The 18,550-nt window shown below is 37.7% G+C and overlaps 1 protein-coding gene across 15 annotated transcripts in view; it reads left to right on the top strand.

Annotated features, from left to right (window-relative positions):
• IFT74 (intraflagellar transport 74) overlaps positions 1–18,550 on the top strand; it is a 128,328-nt gene that overhangs the window by 76,173 nt on the left and 33,605 nt on the right. For all 15 annotated transcript variants that reach the window (XR_012424662.1, XR_006692692.3, XR_001485412.4 and 12 more), the window contains one exon: positions 9,901–9,980. Coding sequence is in view for 10 of the 15 variants with exons in the window: in XM_015436486.4 (XP_015291972.1) it covers positions 9,901–9,980 (80 nt within the window). In the remaining 5 variants the exon portion in view is untranslated. The remainder of the gene's footprint in view (positions 1–9,900; positions 9,981–18,550) is intronic.

Raw genomic sequence — 18,550 nt, 5'->3', positions numbered from 1 at the left:
TCAACTTTAGAACTATTCAGTCAGCCCAATAAAACCCTACACCCTTTAACCATCACCTCCCTTATGCCTCTCCCAGCTCTAGCCATGCCTATTCTGGACATTTCATACAAATGGAATCATTTAATATGTGCTTCTTTGTGGCAGGATGCTTTCACTTAACACAGTGAGCCTTGCTTTCTTGAAGATCAGCTGACTATCAGTATTTGGCTTTATTTCAGGGTTCTCTATTCTGTTCCAAGGCTCATAGATGAGCCTTGAAAACTAAGACTAATGGAATATTATTTGGAAATAGAAATTAATACAATACTAATACATGCTCAGTATTTTATTAATTTTTATTAATACTGATACATGCTTAGTATTTTATTAATTTTTATTTCCAAATAGTATTCCATTGCATGGATATACCATATTCTGTTTATTCATTTATAAATTGATGGATGTATGTGCTGTTACCATTTTTTTATTGTTATGAATCATGCTCCTATGAACATCCATGTACAAGTTTTTGTGTGGACATATGTTTTCACTTCTCTTGTATATATACCTAGGAGTGGAATTGCTGACTCATGACTATGTTTAGCTTTTTGAAGAACTGCCAGACTGTTTTTCAAAACAACTTTACCATTTTACATTTCATTTATTTCTATTTGAATATATTTATTTAAAGTTTGTAAAACAATCATTTTACCACCAGTCACCAGAAAGCATACCAATTGTTTTAACTTTCTTTCTTTTCTTTTTTCTTCTGAGACAGAGTCCCGGTTTGTTGCCCAGGCTGGAATGCAGTGGTGCAATCTTGGCTCACTGCAGCCTCCACATCCTGGGTTCAAGGGATTCTCATGCCTCAGCCTCCCGAGTAGCTGGGACTACAGGCACGTGGCACCGTACTCGGCTAAGATTGTTTTAATTTTAATCAACTAAGTTGTAAACTAATAAGTAGTCAACAATGACAAAATTGCCTTTTAATGTTTCTCATATTCTATTGTAATGTTTTTGTCACTGATTACAACTTATGAAATTAAATTTTGGAATCACAGTCTCTAATATGAGATGAATTGAAGCCCATGTTAAGTCTTGCAGTACTGGCTAAGGTACTAAGAAAGTAATGTTTTTTTTTCTGTTAATTTGTAACTTTAAGCAAATTTCTGTATTATTATGGCTAAGAGAAGATTTTTTTTAGGAACGTTTAAAGCAGCTTTATTTTATCTTTTTTATTTCAATAGTTTTTGGGGAACAGGTGGTATTTGGTTACATGGATAAGTTCTTTAGCAGTGATTTCTGAGAGTTTGATGCATCCATTACCCAAGCAGTGTCCACTCTACCCACTGTGTAGTCTTTTATCCCTCACCCACCTCTCACTCTTCCCACCAAGTCCCCAAAGTTCATTGTATCATTCTTATGCCTTTGTGTCCTCATAGCTTAGCTGCCACTTATTTATTTATTTATTTATTTATTTATTTATTGAGACAGAGTCTCACTCTGTCGCCCAGGCTGGAGTGCAGTGGTGCCGTCTCGGCTCACCGCAAGCTCCACCTCCCGGGTTCACGCCATTCTCCTGCCTCAGCCTCCCAAGTAGCTGGGACTACAGGTGCCCGCCACCATGCCTGGCTATTTTTTTGTATTTTTAGTAGAAACAGGGTTTCACCACATTAGCCAGGATGGTCTCAATCTCCTGACCTCATGATCCACTCGCCTCTGCCTCCCAAAGTGCTGGGATTACAGGCATGAGCCACCGTGCCTGGCCGCTTAGCTCCCACTTATAAATGAGAACATACGATGTTTGGTTTTCCATTCCTGAGTTTCTTCACTTAGAATAACTGTCTCCAACTCCATCTCGGTTGCTGTGAATGCCATTATTTTGATCCTTTTTATGGCTGAGTAGTATATATATGTATAAATATATATCTACACACACATATACATACCACATTTTCTTTATCCACTTGTTGATTATTGGCCTTTTGGCGGTTTCCCTTTTTTCCAGTTGCAAATTGTGCTGCTATCAACATGCATGTGCAAGTGTCTTTTCATATAATGACTTCTATTTCCTCTGCATAGATACCTAGTAGTGGGATTGCTGGATCAAATGGTAGATCTACTTTTAGTTCTTTAAGGAATCGCCATAGTGTTTTCCATAGTGGTTGTACTACTTTATATTTCCACAAGCAGTGTAAACGTGTTCCTTTTTCACCACATCCACTCCAACATCTATTTTTGTTAAATTTTTAAATTGTGGCCATTCTTGCAGGAGTAAGCTGGTATTGCGTTGTGGTTTTGATTTGCATTTCCCTTATAATTAATGATGTTGAGCATTTTTTCATATGATTGTTGACCATTTGTATATCTTCTTTGGAGAGTCGTCTATTCATGTCTTTAGCTCACTTTTCACTTTTTTATGGTTTTTTTTTCTTGCTGATTTGTTTGAGTTTGTTGTAGATTCTGGATATTATTCCTTTGTCAGATGCATAGTTCATGAATGTTTTCTCCCACTCTGTGGGTTGTCTATTAACTCTGCTGATTATTTCTTTTGTTGGTGCAGAAGTTTTTTAGTTTAATTAAGTCCCATCTATTTATCTTTGTTTTTGTTGCATTTGCTTTTAGGTTCTTTCGGTGTTTGCCTATGCCGATGTCTAGAAGAGTTTTTCTGATGTTATCTTCTAGAATTTTTACCGTTTCAGGTCTTAGATTTAAGTTTCTGATCCACCTTGAGTTGATTTTTATATAAGGTGAGAGATGAGGATCCAGTTTCATTCTCCTACTTGTGGCTTGCCAGTTATCCCAGCACCATTTGTTGAAGAGGGTATCCTTTCCTCACTTTATGTTTTTGTTTGCTTTTTCGAAGATCAACTGACTGTCAGTATTTGGCTTTGTTTCTGGGTTCTCTGTTCTGTGCCATTGGTCCATGTACCTATTTTTATGCCAATACAATACTGTTTTGGTGACCTTATAGTCCTTATAGTGTAGTTTGAAGTTGGGTAATGTGATGTCTCCAGGTTTGTTCTTTTTGCTTAGTCTTGCTTTGGCTGTGCAGGCTCACTTTTGGTTCCATGTGAATTTTAGGATTGTTTCTTTTCTAGTTCTGTGCCAAGAATGATGATGGTAAAATGGGAATTGCATTGAACTTGTAGATTGCTTTTGGCAGTATGGTCATTTTCACAATATGGCCATCAAGACAAGACAAGACAGGACAGGACAGGACAGGACAAAGACAAAGACAAGACTTAGGAATATGCCTAACCCAAAAGGTGAAAGACCCAAAAGGTGAAAGACCCCTCTCTTCAAGGAAATCCATGAGTATGGAATATGTTTCTATTTGTTTGTGTCATCTGTGATTTCTTTCAGCATTGTTCTGTAGTTTTCCTTGTAGAGGTCTTTCACCTTTTGGGTTAGGCATGTTCCTAAGTATTGTGTTGTGTTGTATTTTATTTTATTTTATTTTATTTTATTTTATTTTCACAGCTGTTGTGAAAGGAGTTGAGTTCTTGATTTCTTTTTTTTTCTTTTTTTTCTTTTTTTCTTTTTTGATACAGAGTCTTGCTCTGTTGCCCAGGCTGGAGTGTAATGGTGCAGTCTTGGCTCACTGCAACCTCTGCCTCCCAGGTTCAAGCGATTCTCCTGCCTCAGCCTGCCGAGTAGCTGTGACTACAGGTGCTTCCCACCACTCCCAGCTACTTTTTTGTATTTTTAGTAAAGACGGGGTTTCACCTTGTTAGCCAGGATGGTCTCGGCCTTCTGACCTTGTGATCCACCCACCTTGGCCTCCCAAAGTGCTGAGATTACAGGCGTGAGCCACCGCGCCCAATCGAGTTCTTTATTTCTTTGTCAGCTTTGTTGCTGTTGGTATATAGCAGTGATACTGATTTGTGTACATTGATTTTGTGTCCTGAAACTTTACTGAATTTATTTATAAGATCTAGGAGTTTTCTGGATGAGTCTTTTGGGTTTCCTAGTTATATGATCATATCATTAGCAAACAGCGACAGTTTGACTTCCTCTTTACTGATGTAGGTGCCCTTTATTCATTTCTTTTTTCTGATTGCTCTAGCTAGGACTTCTAGTCCTGTGTTGAATAGAAGTGGTGAGAGTGGGCATCCTTGTCTTGTTGCAGTTCTCAGGGGGAATGCTTTCAACTTTTCCCTGTTCAGTATAATGTTGGCTGTGGGTTTGTCATAGATAGTTTTTATTACTTTAAGATATGTAATCATAAAAGGATGCTGGATTTTGTCAAATGCCTTTTCTGCATCTATTGAGATGATTGTATGAGTTTTGTTTTTAATTCTGTTTAATTGGTATATCACATTTATTGACTTGTATATGTTTAAGCATCCCTGCATCTCTGCTATAAAACCCATTTGATCATAGTGAATCTTTTTCATATGCTGCTGGATTTGGTTAGCTAATTTTTTTTGAGGATTTTTGCCTCTAAATTCATCAGGGATATTGGTCCATAGTGGTTTTTTTTGTTTGTTTGTTATGTTCATTCCTGGTTTTGGTATTAGGGTGATACTGGCTTCATAGAATGATTTAGGGAAGATTCCCTCTTTCTCTATCTTTTGGAATAGTTTCAGTAAGATCAGCAGCAGAAGCTGCCATATCCCCCTTGGAACATAACTTCCTTGGTCTGAAACCACCCTCTCCATCACCCACATTGGCCACAGCCAGTCCCATCCAAGGAGAGTCTGAGCTGAGACACGCCTAACTCTGCCCTCACCTGGTGTTCTTTCTCTACCCTGCTTGTAGCCAAAGACAAAAGACATAAACTTGTGGTATAGGTCTATGGCCCCACCAATCACCTGAGAAACCCAAATATTTGTTCAGGTCACCTTAGGGCAAGCTTGTGTCCCCCCATACTACTGCATCTGATGCCCTCTTGAAAGTGCCACCTCCTAGCTAGAGGCCAACCAACACAAACCATTACAGCAATTCATAACAGAACAATCCTCCAAGGGAAGGAGAAAACAACAGCTAATTCCACTGTCTATAACATCCACACTAACCAGAGGCCCTGAGTCTGTTCACATGACAGTTTTACTGCCAGCATAACCAGCATTCAGGAAAACCAGTGCACTAAACAAAACTACAACCAAGAACTCTCACAGAATCCACTTCACTCTTCAGCTACCTCCACCAGAGCAGGTGCTGGTATCCACGGTTGAGACCCTAAAGACAGATCACTTCACAGGACTCTTTGCAGACCCTTCCCAGTACAAGCCCAGAGCCCGGTAGCTCTGGTGGGTGGCTAGACCCAGAACAGCAATAATAATCACCGCATCTGGCTCTCAGGAAGCCCCATCTCTAGGGGAAGGGAGAGAGAGAGCACCACATCAAGGGATCACTTCATGGGACAAACGAATCTGAACAGCAACCCTTGAGTCCCAGATCTTTCTTCTGTCATAGTCTACCCAAATGAGAAGGAACCAGTAAAACAATTCTGGTAATATGACAAAACAAGGTTCTGTAACATCTCCAGAAGATCACACTAGCACCAGCAATGGATCCAAACCAAGAAGAAATCTGTGAATTGACAGATAAAGAATTCAGAAGATCAGTTATTAAGTTACTCAAGGAGCCAGCAGAGAAAGGTGAAAACCAACTTAAAGAAATTCAAAATATAGGATATGCATGAAAAAAATATCCAGAGAAATATGTAGCATAAATAAAAAAAAATCACAACTGCTGGACATGAGAGACACACTTAGAGAAATGCAAAATACAATGGAAAGTTTCAACAATAGAATCAAACAAGTAGAAGAAAGAACTTCAGAGCTCTAAGACAAGGCTTTCAAAATAACGCAATCCATCAAAGACAAAAAAAGTATTAAAAAAAAAAAAGCACAAAGCCTCCAAAAAGTTTGAGATTCTGTTAAATGGTCAAACCTAAGAATAACTGGTGTTCCTGAGGAAGAAGACAAATCTGTAAGTCTGGAAAATGTATTTGAGGGAATAATCAAGGAAAACTTCCCTGGCTTTGCTAGAGATGTAGATATCCAAATACAAGAATGTCGCAGCTGAGTGTGGTGGCTCACACCTGTAATCCCAGCGCTTTGGGAGGCCGAGGCGAGCAGAACATGAGGTCAGGAGTTCAAGACCAGGCTGGCCAATAAGGTAAAACCCTGTCTCTACTAAAAATACAAAAATTTGCTGGGCATGGTGGCGTGCACCTGTAGTCCCAGCTACTTGGGAGGCTAAGGCAGAAAAATCACTTGAACCTGGGAGGCAGAGGTTGCAATGAGCTAAGATTGCACCACTGCATTCCATCCTGGGCAACAGAGCGAGACTCCATCTACAAAAAAAAAAAAAAAAAAAAGGAAAGAAATAATTTCAAAGAATACACCTGGGAAATGCATCACAAAAAGGTAATCACCTAGGCATAGTCATAAGGTTATCTGAAGTCAAGACAAAGGAAAGAATCTTAAGAGCTAGGAGGCAAAAGCATCAGGTAACCTATAAAGGAAAACCTATCAGATCAATAGCATATTTCTTAGCAGAAACCCTACAAGCTAGAAGGAATTGGGGTCTACCTTTAGACTCCTTAAACGAAATAATTATCAGCCAAGAATTTTGTATCCACTGAAACTAAGCTTCATAAATGAAGCAAAGATAAAGTCATTTTCAGACAAATGCTGAGAGAATTCACCACTACCAAGGCAGCACTACAAGAACAGTTAAAGGGAATTCTAAATCTTGAAACAAAACCTCAAAATACACCAAAGTAGAAACTCCTTAAATCATAAATCTCACAAGGCCTATAAAACAACACAATGGAAATGAAAAACCAAGGTATTCAGGCAATAACTATCACAGTGAACAGAACAGTACCACATATCTCAATACTAACGTTGAATGTAAATAGCCCAAATGCTCCACTTAAAAGATACAGAATAGTGGAATGGATAAGAATTCACCAACCAAGTATCTCCCATCTTCAGGAGACTCACCTAATACATAAAGTCTCATGTAAACTTAAGGTGAAAGGGTGGAAAAAGATATTCCATGCAAAAGCAAGTAGGAGTAGCTATTCTTATATTAGACAAAACAGACTTCAACAACAATTGAAAAAGACAAAGAGGGACAGTATGTAATGATAAAAGGACTAATCGAACAGGAAAATTCACAATACTAAATCTATATGCACCTAACACTAGAGCTCCTAAATGTAAAAAATAATTACCACTAGACCTAACAAATGAGATAGATGGCAATACAATAATAGTGGGGGACTTCAATACTCCATTGACAGCACTAGACAGGTCATCAAGACAGAAAGTCAGCAAAGAAACAATGGATTTAAACTATACCCTAAAACAAATAAATGGACTTAGCAGATATTTATAGACCCTTCTACCCAACAACTGCAGAATATACATTCTGTTCATCAGCACATGAGACATTCTCCAAGACAGACCATACGATAGGCCACACAAAATAAGTCTCAAAATTTAAGAAAATCAAAATTATATCAAAGTATTCTCAGACCACAATGGAATAAAATTGGAAATCAACTCCAGAAGGAACCGTAAAAACCATGCAGATACATGGAAATTAAATAATTTGCTCCTGAATGATTTTTTAGGTCAACAATGAAATCAAGACGGAAGTTTAAAAATTCTTTGAACTGAACAATAGTAGTGACACAACCTAGCAAAACCTCTGGGATACAGCAAAAGCAGTGCTAGGAGGAACATTCAGAGCATTAAGTGCCTACATCAAAAAGTCTGAAAGAACACAAATAGACAATCTAACGTCATACCTCAAGGAACTAGAGAAACAAGCACAAACCAAACCCAAACCCACCAAAAGAAAAGAAATAACAAACATCAGAGCAGAACTAAATTGAATTGAAACAAAAAATATGAAAGATAAATGAAGTAAAAAGCTGTTTCTTTGAAAAGATAAGCAAAATTAATAGACCAATAGCAAGATTAATCAAGAAAAGAAGAGAAAAGATCCAAATAAGCTCAATTAGAAACAAAACGGGAGATACTACAACCAATACCACAGAAATACAAAAGACCGTTCAAACTTATAATGAGCATCTTTACATGCACAAACTAGAAAACTTAGAGGAGATGGGTAGATTCCTGGAGAAATATACAATCCTCCTGGATTAAAGTAGGAAGAAATAGAAACTCTGAACAGACCATTAACAAGCAGTGAGATTGAAATGGTAAAAAAAAAAAAAAAAAAAAAAAAATACCAACATAAAGTCCAGGACCAGATGGAGCCACAGCTGAATTCTATCAGACTTTCAAAGAATTGGTACTATTTTACATTTCTTTGTAATGTAATATGAGCAGCATATGAGCAGTATGTGAGGGTTCCAGTTTTTTTCACATGCTCACTTGTTATTACCTCTTTTTCTATTATAGCCGTCCCTAATGGATGTGAAGCGGTGTCTTACTGTGGTTTTGATTTGTATTTGTTTGCTGGCTAATGATGTTGAGGTTCCTTTCATATGCTTATTGGCCATATTCTTTGGGGAAATGTTTAGTTCCTTTGCTCATTTTTTAAACTAGATTGTTTCATTACTGAGTTGTAACATTTCTTTATATATGCTAGATAGAGGTCTCATCAGATACATGATTTGTAAAAATTTTCCCTTGTTCTATGAATTATCTTTTCATTTTCTTGGTGTCCTTGGAAGCATAAAAGTTTCCAATTTTGATTATGTCCAGTTTTTCTATTTTTCTTTTGTTGCTCTTGCTTTTAGTGTCATATCTAAGAAACCAATGCCAAATCCAGGGCCATGAAGACTATGTCTATGTTTTCTTCTAAGAGTTTGGTAATTTAGTTCTAACGTTTAGATCTTTGATCAATTTCAAGTTAATTCTGTGTATGATGTGAGGTAGGAGTCCAATTTTATTCCTTAGCTTCTACATATGTACTTTTCCCAGCACCATTTATTGAAAATACTCTTCTTTCATCATTTAATTACCTTAGCACCCTTGCCAAAAATCAGTTGACTATAGATATGTGTTCTTATTTCTGGACTCTCAATTTTAGTTCATTGATATGTATGTCTATCCCTATGCCTATACCACATTGTTTTTGTTATGGTAGCTTTATAGTAAGTATAACTGCTTTATGTTAAAACAACCCATATAATCTTCTGCCAGTGATAGGTTTTCCCTTATTTTCTCATTTTTGAGACTAATTTTCCAACTTAATTTGGCTTGTAGAAACCTACAAAAAGAGTATTGTTAAATATTTTTCATTTTCTTAATACTGCAAATCAAACTCAAAGGAGAGTTGGGAAGGGGTGTACTGTTTAAGTCAGGCAACCTGGTGTTCTCAGAATATACTTAGGCTCCAAATAGGAATCATTAAAAAAGATCTAGGCTGGGTGTGGTGTCTCACACCTGTAATCCCAGCACTTTGGGAGGCTGAGGCAGGTGGATCACAAGGTCAAGAGATCGAGACCATCATGGCCAGCATGGTGAAACCCTGTCTCTACCCCATCTCTACTAAAAATACAAAAATTAGCTGGGCATGGAGGCGCGTGCCTGTAGGCCCAGCTATTCGGGAGGCTGAGGCAGGAGAATCGCTTGATCCCGGGAGGCAGAGGTTGCAGTGAGCCGAGATCACACCACTGCACTCTAGCCTGGTGGCAGAGGGAGACCCCGTCTCAAAGAAAAAAAAAAAAAGATCTAGACAAGATTCTTCCTCTCTAAATTTATAGTATTGTCCTCATAATAGGATATGCTATTTTTCTATATTTATGCAACTTGGAAAAGATATCCTAATGTCATAATCAATTATAGTATTGTCCTTAGAATAAGACATATTATTTTTAGATATTGTTTATGCAACTTGGAAAAGACATCTAACCTCCCCATCAAGTGTTTTTATTGAATGTCTACATTTCCTTCATAAATTCATTAAAAATATTTTCAACAGGTTAACAGATATAAAAGAAAAGATAAATCAGTTTAATGAAGAAATTAGACAACTTGATATGGATTTAGAGGAACACCAAGGTAATGCTTCTGGTATTTTTATAATGTAGATTAACAGATGTTTAGCAGTATTGATATAGTATTATCAATGTCTCAGAGACTGTTTAACTACCTGGGATGTATTATTTAATTCTCTATGATATTGCTAACTTTAACTACTAAAATGCATACTATATGAGTAATATTAAAGCAATGATTTAAACTGACCACTTACGAGTTAAAATGATTGCATAAAATTTATTTATCTTTGCCAAGCAGTTTTGTTTTTAAAAAAACAGAAGTGAAATGTTTAAAGTTGTTATACTTCCTCCTAACTTATACTTCCTTCCTAGTAATAGTCAACAGTTTACTGTAAACAAAATAGTCGGCTGGGTGCAGTGGCTCACGCCTGTAATCCCAGCTCTTTGGGAGGCTGAGGCGGGCGGATCATCTGAGGCTGGGAGTTCGAGACCAGCCTGACCAACATGGAGAAACCTCGTCTCTACTAAAAATACAAAATTTAGCTGGGTGTGGTGGTGCAGGCCTGTAATCCCAGCTACTCAGGAAGGCTGAGGCAGGAGAATTGCTTGAACCTGGGAGGCGGAGGTTGCGGTGAGTCGAGATCGCACCACTGCACTCCAGCCTGACAACAAGAGTGAAACTCGGTCTCAATAAATAAATAATTAATAAATAATAATACAGTCAACTATTAATGGCAGTAACTGGTAGCATTAGAGGGGATGAAAATCAAATCACAAATACCACACAAATAATCCAGACAGAATTAATTAATTAATAATAATATAGTCAACTATTAATGGCCGTAACTGGTAGCATTAGAGGGGATGAAAATCAAATCACAAATACCATACAAATAATCCAGACAGAATTAATTCCCCACCCAGGCCTAGTAATGAAGTAGCAAGTAGTAAAGAAGTAGCAACTTTATCCTCCCCAACTTTCCCCAGGAGTGGAATTTGAAGAACCAATGCAGACACCAGAACACCTGAGGGAGCTTGGGGTTTGACTATGTAGAAATACTGTGGTGGGAGTTTGGGTGTGGGGGCTACATTTTTATATATGGTTAAAGGAGGAGGTTGAGCATCAATTTCCTGACAAGCTTCTCCCTAATAAGAAAGATAAAAGTAGATTCCCCATAGCATTTTAATCATAGTTTAAATGAAAACCAGTTAATATGCTCTTGGATTATCAAGAATTGACTGTATATTCTTATGAGTTAGGTATGTTATAAACAGTGTGCACATGTACATGTATTCTTGTTATGGCTAAGGAAACATTCATAGCAGTGCCGTGGCTCAATCACAGCTCACTGCAACCTCAGACTTTTGGGTTCAAGTGATTCTCCTGTCTCAGCCTCCTGAGTAGCTGGGAATACATAACGTCTGCCACTACATCCAGCTAAGTTTTAAATTTTTAGTAGAGATGAGGTCTCGCTATATTGCCCAGGCTGGTCTCAAACTCCTGAGCTCAAGCGATCCTCACACCTCAGCCTCCCAGGGTGCTGGGATTACAGGCGTGAGCCAGCACATCTGGCTGTCTATTCCTAAATTAACTTTTAACTTCAATTTTTATGTTTTTTATACTTTTTCTTGATTTATGAATAGCATTAGCCACTACTGATTAATTACTTACCTGGCTAAGCACTTTTTAGTCTTGCAAGAATTTTTTAAAGCCTCGTTAACCTATTTTTTACATAATGAGGCTCAGAGAAGTTATATAATTTAGTCAAATTCCTCCAGCTAGTAAAGAGTTAATTCTATTTTTAAACCAAGGTCTCTCTGACCCCAAGCCTTTAGTTCTATTGCCTAAGCTTCAACTTGACTTTCTGATATGAAGTGCCATATTGCAAATTTAAAATATTCTTATAAAATACTTACACAGTTGAATTTACACATGGCTACTACTAGCTTTAAATAAGGTATCTAAAGGCAGACAGACTTGAAAATAAGTCCCAGTATTAGGTAAATAAACTTGCCCAAGCTTCAGTTTTCTCATCTGCAAAATTAATATAATGATCCTATGTTACTGAGATTTATGATTGCTAAATGGCATACCAGGTGAGGTAGGCTAACAATACATTGTTAAGACTAGAGTCATGTCATTTTCTTTTTTAAAACATTTATTTATTTTCATTGACAAATAAAAATCATATATATTTATTGTGTATAGTATGTCTTGAAATATGTATGCATTGTGGAATGCCTAAATTGGGCTAATTACCATATGCATTACTTCACATACTTATTTTTGGTAGTGAGAACGTTCAAAATTCACTCTCTTAACAATCTTGAAGAATATACTGTTACTGTTAACCATAATCACCATGTTGTACCATAGATCTCTTACCTAAGAGATATATTCCTCCTACCCAAACACAATTTTGCATTTTTTAATCATGTTATTTTCTTTATTAAATCATTTCATTGCTTTTGATTTATGTAGATCTAGTTTCTAGGTTTTCTATATTAATATATTCAAAACCATTCTGAGAAATCTGATAATGTTCTTGATTTTAGATGCTTATAGGACACATTCTAAAGAATTTTCCTTTTCCTAAGTCTAAATTTCTAACATTTAATTTCTTTCCACTAAAATAATGCATTTTGGGGGTAACAATTTATTATTAATTGTTAGTTTTAAGACAAATAGAAGGCTTTTAATTTTTACTTCTATTTTCCTTTTTATTTTCTAACCTTTGTTCTTATCTATAATGCAGTGTAACAGTGGCATTTATAATGTATATGAATCTATGTAATATGTAATTATATGCATTTATGTTATGTACATATATGTTTATGCATTTGTTTTTTGTTCTGCTACACTGTGGTCATCCTAGATTATTGATACATTAGTACAGGAGGTTTTTGTTATAAGATTACTTGTTATAAGATTACTTGTCAGTTCAAGATCTCGTTATTTCTTGCCTGAACAAGTTAGCAATAGCCTCCCTAACTGGTCTCCTCACTTCCAGTCTTGCCTCCTCTCAGATTCTTCCCCGACAAATGCTGTCAGAGTGATGTATATAAAATGTTATTCTGTGTCATTGTGCTGCTTAACACTGGTTCCCCATGATATACAGCATAACATGTAAGAATTCTTGCATGTCATTCTAGTCTGTCTGTGATATGGCCTGTGCGCATCGTCAACCTCCTCTCCCACCCCTCATCTCTATCCTTAAATTCTAATAATAATCTGCTTGTAGTACCCTATGTCTCACACCTTTGCCATATATCAAACTGTTTCATGCCCCAATGTTTTGCTATTACTGTTTGTTCCTTTTTTTTTTTTTTTTTTTTTTTTGAGATGGGGTCTCACTCTGTCGCCCAGGCTAGAGTGCAGTAGTGCGATCTTGGCTCACTGCAACTTCCTCCTGGGTTCAAGCAATTCTCCTACCCCAGCCTCCTCAGTATCTAGGATTATAGGCACATGCCACCATACCTGGCTAATTTTTGTATTTTTAGTAGAGACGGGGTTTCACCATGTTGGCCTGGCTGGCTGGTCTTGAATTCCTGACCTTGTGATCCGCCCACCTCGGCCTCGGCCTCCCAAAGTGTCTCTCTTTTTTTTTTTTTTCCTAACAGAGCCTCGCTCTTGCCCAGACTGGAGTGCAGTGATGCAGTCATGGCTCTTTGCAGCCTTGACCTCCCGGAATCAAATTATTCTCCCACCTCAGCCTCCTGAATGTGGGACTACAGGCAAGCTCCACCCTGCCTGACTTTTATTATTATTATTACTGTTTTTAGAGACAGGGTCTCATGTTGCCAAGGCAGGTCTCAAACTCTTAGGCTCACGTGAACCTCCTGCCTTAGCCTCCCAAGTGCTGAGATTATAGTTGTGAGCCACCATGTCCAGCCCCTTGTCTTGAGGGTTCTTTCCCCTGTTTTTTACCTGACCAAATTCTCATCCTTTAAGATATAGCTCAGGTATCCATTTATCCAGCATAACTTTGTTTTCCTTCCCTGATTTGTTTCTAGGCTATGCTAAGTGAGCGAACTTTCTCCATGTTTTCAGAGCACACTATGTATAAACATATCACTGGATTGACCACATAATATTACAGTTACCTATTTATGTGTTTGTCTTCCCTCTTTGGCTAAGTCCTTAAGGACAGGGACTGTGTCTTACGTACTTTGGTAACCTCTTTCATCAACACAGTGTGTGGGAAAATACATACTCATCAGATGTTTGTGAAATGAACTAAATCACATTTTAGCAGAAAAAGAATTTCAGAATGAACTAAAGGTAAAAATTGAGCTCTACCTACTTCTTTGGCTCTCTAGTTTTATGATGTAGGTATGCATTGTTCCCCAGAGACAGCTTGACTGCAAAGGCTTTATGACTTTCCAGAGGATTCCTACCTTGGATTATGTTTTCCAGTAAAGTGGTGGATACTTATTTATATGGACATTCTTACCCTGACTCACAATTATAGATGCTGTGTTCGTTAGGATAGCAATAGTAATCAAATTACGTTGTCTGTCTAGTTCATCCTTAGTTCTGCCCCCTGGCTTTATTCCCTCTTTGGCTCATTTTATTCATTTCTTAGATGCCATCTGGCGGCTTCTGTGAACAGCATCTGTGTATAATCCAACCAGACCACCTTTTGCCTTGTAGGGTTTCTGGTTAGGAAAGCACATAAACCATAAATGATGTTATCTGGCTTAAGTAACGCAATCTTTCAGTTTTCAAGTAAACTTTAAAATATTTATATAATTCATTCTAAATTCAAAGATCCTTAGAAACTGAATTAGGTACAGTTGTGTTCTCTGCTAGGTATTAATGCTGACCTTGTCATCTTACAACTTTCTCAAGTATATCATATTTATTCATTTTGGTAAGTCCTTAATGTTATAATTTTCCAAAAGCTACATTGAATAATTGTGTCTCAAAATTAACTAAATAAAATCAGTTAACAGTTATTGGGCTACTTTATGAAAATCTTTATGGTCCGTATGATGCTGAGTTTTAAAAAATTTTCCCTAAATTAGTAATTTTAAAGGTTCTGATTAATTTGTTTTAAATGATGATTTTTATGTATGAATCTGGTTTGTTTTTAATGTGAAAAATTCAAGCAGTATAAAATGTATGAACATAAAGTAAAAAGTCATCTCCTTTCTCCTCACACTCATACAAGTCTTCAGAGGTCATTATGGTTTACAGTGTGATGTTTAGCCTTTTAGACTTTTTTTCTGTGGCAGTGTGGAATAAAGCAAAGAAAATACTTAGACGTTTGACCAATAACACACTTGAGCCCACTCTTAGACTTTTGACCAATTCTAGAAGGACTTCTTTGCTGTCAAATTGTTCCTTGGTCTTGTAAGTGATTTTTAAAAATAAAATAATCTCATAATAGAAATTTTTTTATAATTAGATATTATTATATTTTTAAAACTACTAGGAGACTTGATTCTGTGATATTAAATATTTGCTAGGCAGCACCCATATAGTGTTTCTTTATTGATAGATCAGGTAATTTTGTTATAATGGTTCCAAATTTATTTGGGTTTAAATGTGTACACTGTTTGGCTGGGCGCAGTGGCTCATGCCTCTAATCCCAGCACTTTGGGAGACCGAGACGGGTGGATCACCTGAGGTCAGGAGTTTAAGACCAGCCTGACCAACATGGCAAAACCCTATCTCTACTGAAAATACAAAAATATTAGCTGGGCCTGGTGGCACATGCCTGTAATCTTAGCTACTTGGGAGGCTGAGGCAGGAGAATTGCTTGAACGCGAGAGGTGGAGATTGCATTGAGCCAAGGTCATGCCACTGTACTCCAGCCTGGGTGATAGAGCAAGACTCCATCTCGAAGAAAAAAAAAGGGGGGTACACTGTTCTATATTTTAGCAGGGAAGGAATTTGTGTGTGTGCGCGCTAACTAGAAGCAATGAGAAAAAGCTCTAATGAAAGTCATATGGTCAGAATTTGGCTACAAGCTCTACATCATTAGTAAGGTGGAGTGTTATTGGCAGGTGTCATGCTACTTTCCAAAAAACGTGAACCCATCCTGATTTCTCCTTTCTCAGTTGAAGTGCCAACAATTTCATGTTTGCTTAATTTTTGCTTTCTAAAATATGGGTTCTGTACAAGCAAGGGAAAGTAATAGAAAAAGTATTGTTCTTCTGAGTAAAGCAGAACATACCAAGTGGACAAGAGCAGCTTATATTTTCACTCAACATTGGATACTATTCTAAATAAGGATTTTTTATCCTCAAGGCTTACTTCTAACATATAGCCAAGTAATTTTTTTTTTTAATAGAGATGAATCTTGCTGTGTTGGCCAGGCTAGAGTGCAGTGACTATTTACAGGCATGATCATAGCTCACTGTGGCCTCGAACTCCTGGGCCCAAGCAGTCCTCCTGCCTCAGCCTTCCAAGTAGCCAGGACTACAGGCTCATGTTACTGTGCCCAGCTTGTTTTTGTTAAGGAATCTGTTAAGAAATTCTTTTACTACAAATTAATACTTGAGAGTTTATATCTTACATTGAAGTCCTTCAGAGTAAATGGTGTCTTCATCTACTTAGCTGAAATCAGGCCCTTACTTTACTCTTTTTTCTTTTTTCTTTTTTTTAATGAGATGGGGTCTTTCTGTCACCCCAGCTGGAGTACAGTGGTGTGACATCATAGCTCACTGCAGCCTCAAACTCCTGGGCTCAAGTGATCCTCTCACCTTAGCTAAATAAAATATATAAATTAAAATAAAATAAAGTAAAATAAACTCCTGAGTAGCTAGGAGTACAGGTGCATGCCACCATGCCCAGCTAATTGTTAAAAACTTTTTTTTTGTAGAGACAGGGCTTTGCTCTGTTGCCCAGGCTGATCTCAACGTGCTTGGCTCTAGCAGTCCTTCTGCCTTGGCCTCCCAAAGTGTTGGGATTACAGGTGTGAGCCACTGTGCCTGGTGTTTTACTCTTTACTAGTGTATTCCCTTACATTAAATAAATTCTATAAAGAACAGCATTACTATTATAAGACATGTCAAAGTCTATCACAAATCACAAAAAGGTGATCAGTTTTCTATGCAAAAATACTGAGCCTTTTGAAATCAGGATAGCTCTCAGCTTTACCCAATACTGGCTTAGATTTAGACTTTCTCAACTCTGCTAGGTCAGTTACCAGTTGTCCATCTGCTTTCAGCTTCCAAAATGTTATTGCTATTTTCTCCTATTTCTATATGCTGGGGGTTTATACCTTTAAAAATTCTTTTTACGGCCGGGCGCGGTGGCTCAAGCCTGTAATCCCAGCACTTTGGGAGGCCGAGACGGGTGGATCACGAGGTCAGGAGATCGAGACCATCCTGGCTAACACGGTGAAACTCCATCTCTACTAAAAAATACAAAAAACTAGCCGGGCGAGGTGGCGGGCGCCTATAGTCCCAGCTACTCGGGAGGCTGAGGCAGGAGAATGGCGTGAACCCGGGAGGCGGAGCTTGCAGTGAGCTGAGATCCGGCCACTGCACTCCAGCATGGGCGACAGAGCGAGACTCCGTCTCAAAAAAAAAAATAAAAAAAAAAATAAAAAAAAAAAAATTCTTTTTACTATAGTTTTAGTGGGGTTTGGGGAAGGATCAAAATTAGATGTGCATGTTCAACCTGCCATTCATACCAATAAATGACAATTGTAAACCTTACTTACCTAGAATTTCTGAGAGTTTAAGCACCTTGAAGGTACATCATTTTCCTGATTTTTTAAAAAAATTTTTGTGTGTGTTTGCCTTAAATGACCATCCTCATGCTTTCATTAACTGGGCAATTAGCCTCAGCTTATATGAGGTCATCCTTTCCAGCTTTAAAAAAAATGTCCTGGCCAGGCACAGTGGCTCACACCTGTAATCCCAGCACTTTGGGAGGCCGAGGTGGGTGGATCACGAGGTCAGGAGTTCAAGACCAGCCTGACCAACATGGTGAAACCCCATCTCTACTAAAAATACAAAAATTAGCTGAGCGTGGTGGCGTGCACCTGTAATCCGAGCTACTCAGGAGGCTGAGGCAGGAGAATGGCATGAACCTGGGAGGCAGAGGTTGCAGTGAGCCAAGATCACACCACTGCACTCTAGCCTGGGTGACAGAGCAAGACTCCATCTCAAAAAAAAAAAAAAAAAAGGAAAAAAAGTCCTTAAACTACTAAAATTATTTTGAAGATTCAGATTAGCTAATTTTTTAAAATTGTAATTTTAAATATGAATCTGACATGTATTTAACATGAAAAATGCAAGCAGTGGAAAAGTATATAAAGTAAAACGTCATCTCCTTTCTCCTCATCCAAGTCTTCAGAGAAATCATGGTTTACGGTTTGATGTTTAGGCTTTTAGACTTTTTAAATACATTTACAAACATATTTTTAAATGGACTAATACTAATATACAATTCTTCTGAGCCTGAGTCTTTTCATTTAACTGTATAATATACATTCTTCCCTGTGAGGATATATACTTCATTCTGGGAAATGGTATAGCATAGTGGTCAATGTTAGGGCTCTAAAGTCAGACTTAAGAATGGTTCTTGGTCCAGGTGTGGTGGCTCATGCCTTTAATCCTAGCACTTTGGGAGGGGGTGGATTGCTTGAGCTCAGAAGTTTGAGATCAGCCTAG

This window comes from Macaca fascicularis, chromosome 15 (genome assembly GCF_037993035.2).
Source record: "Macaca fascicularis isolate 582-1 chromosome 15, T2T-MFA8v1.1".
In the NCBI taxonomy this organism is placed as follows: Eukaryota; Metazoa; Chordata; class Mammalia; order Primates; family Cercopithecidae; genus Macaca; species Macaca fascicularis.
The sequence above is the reverse complement of the archived record's forward strand: the minus strand, read 5'-3'. Positions and strand labels throughout refer to the sequence as shown.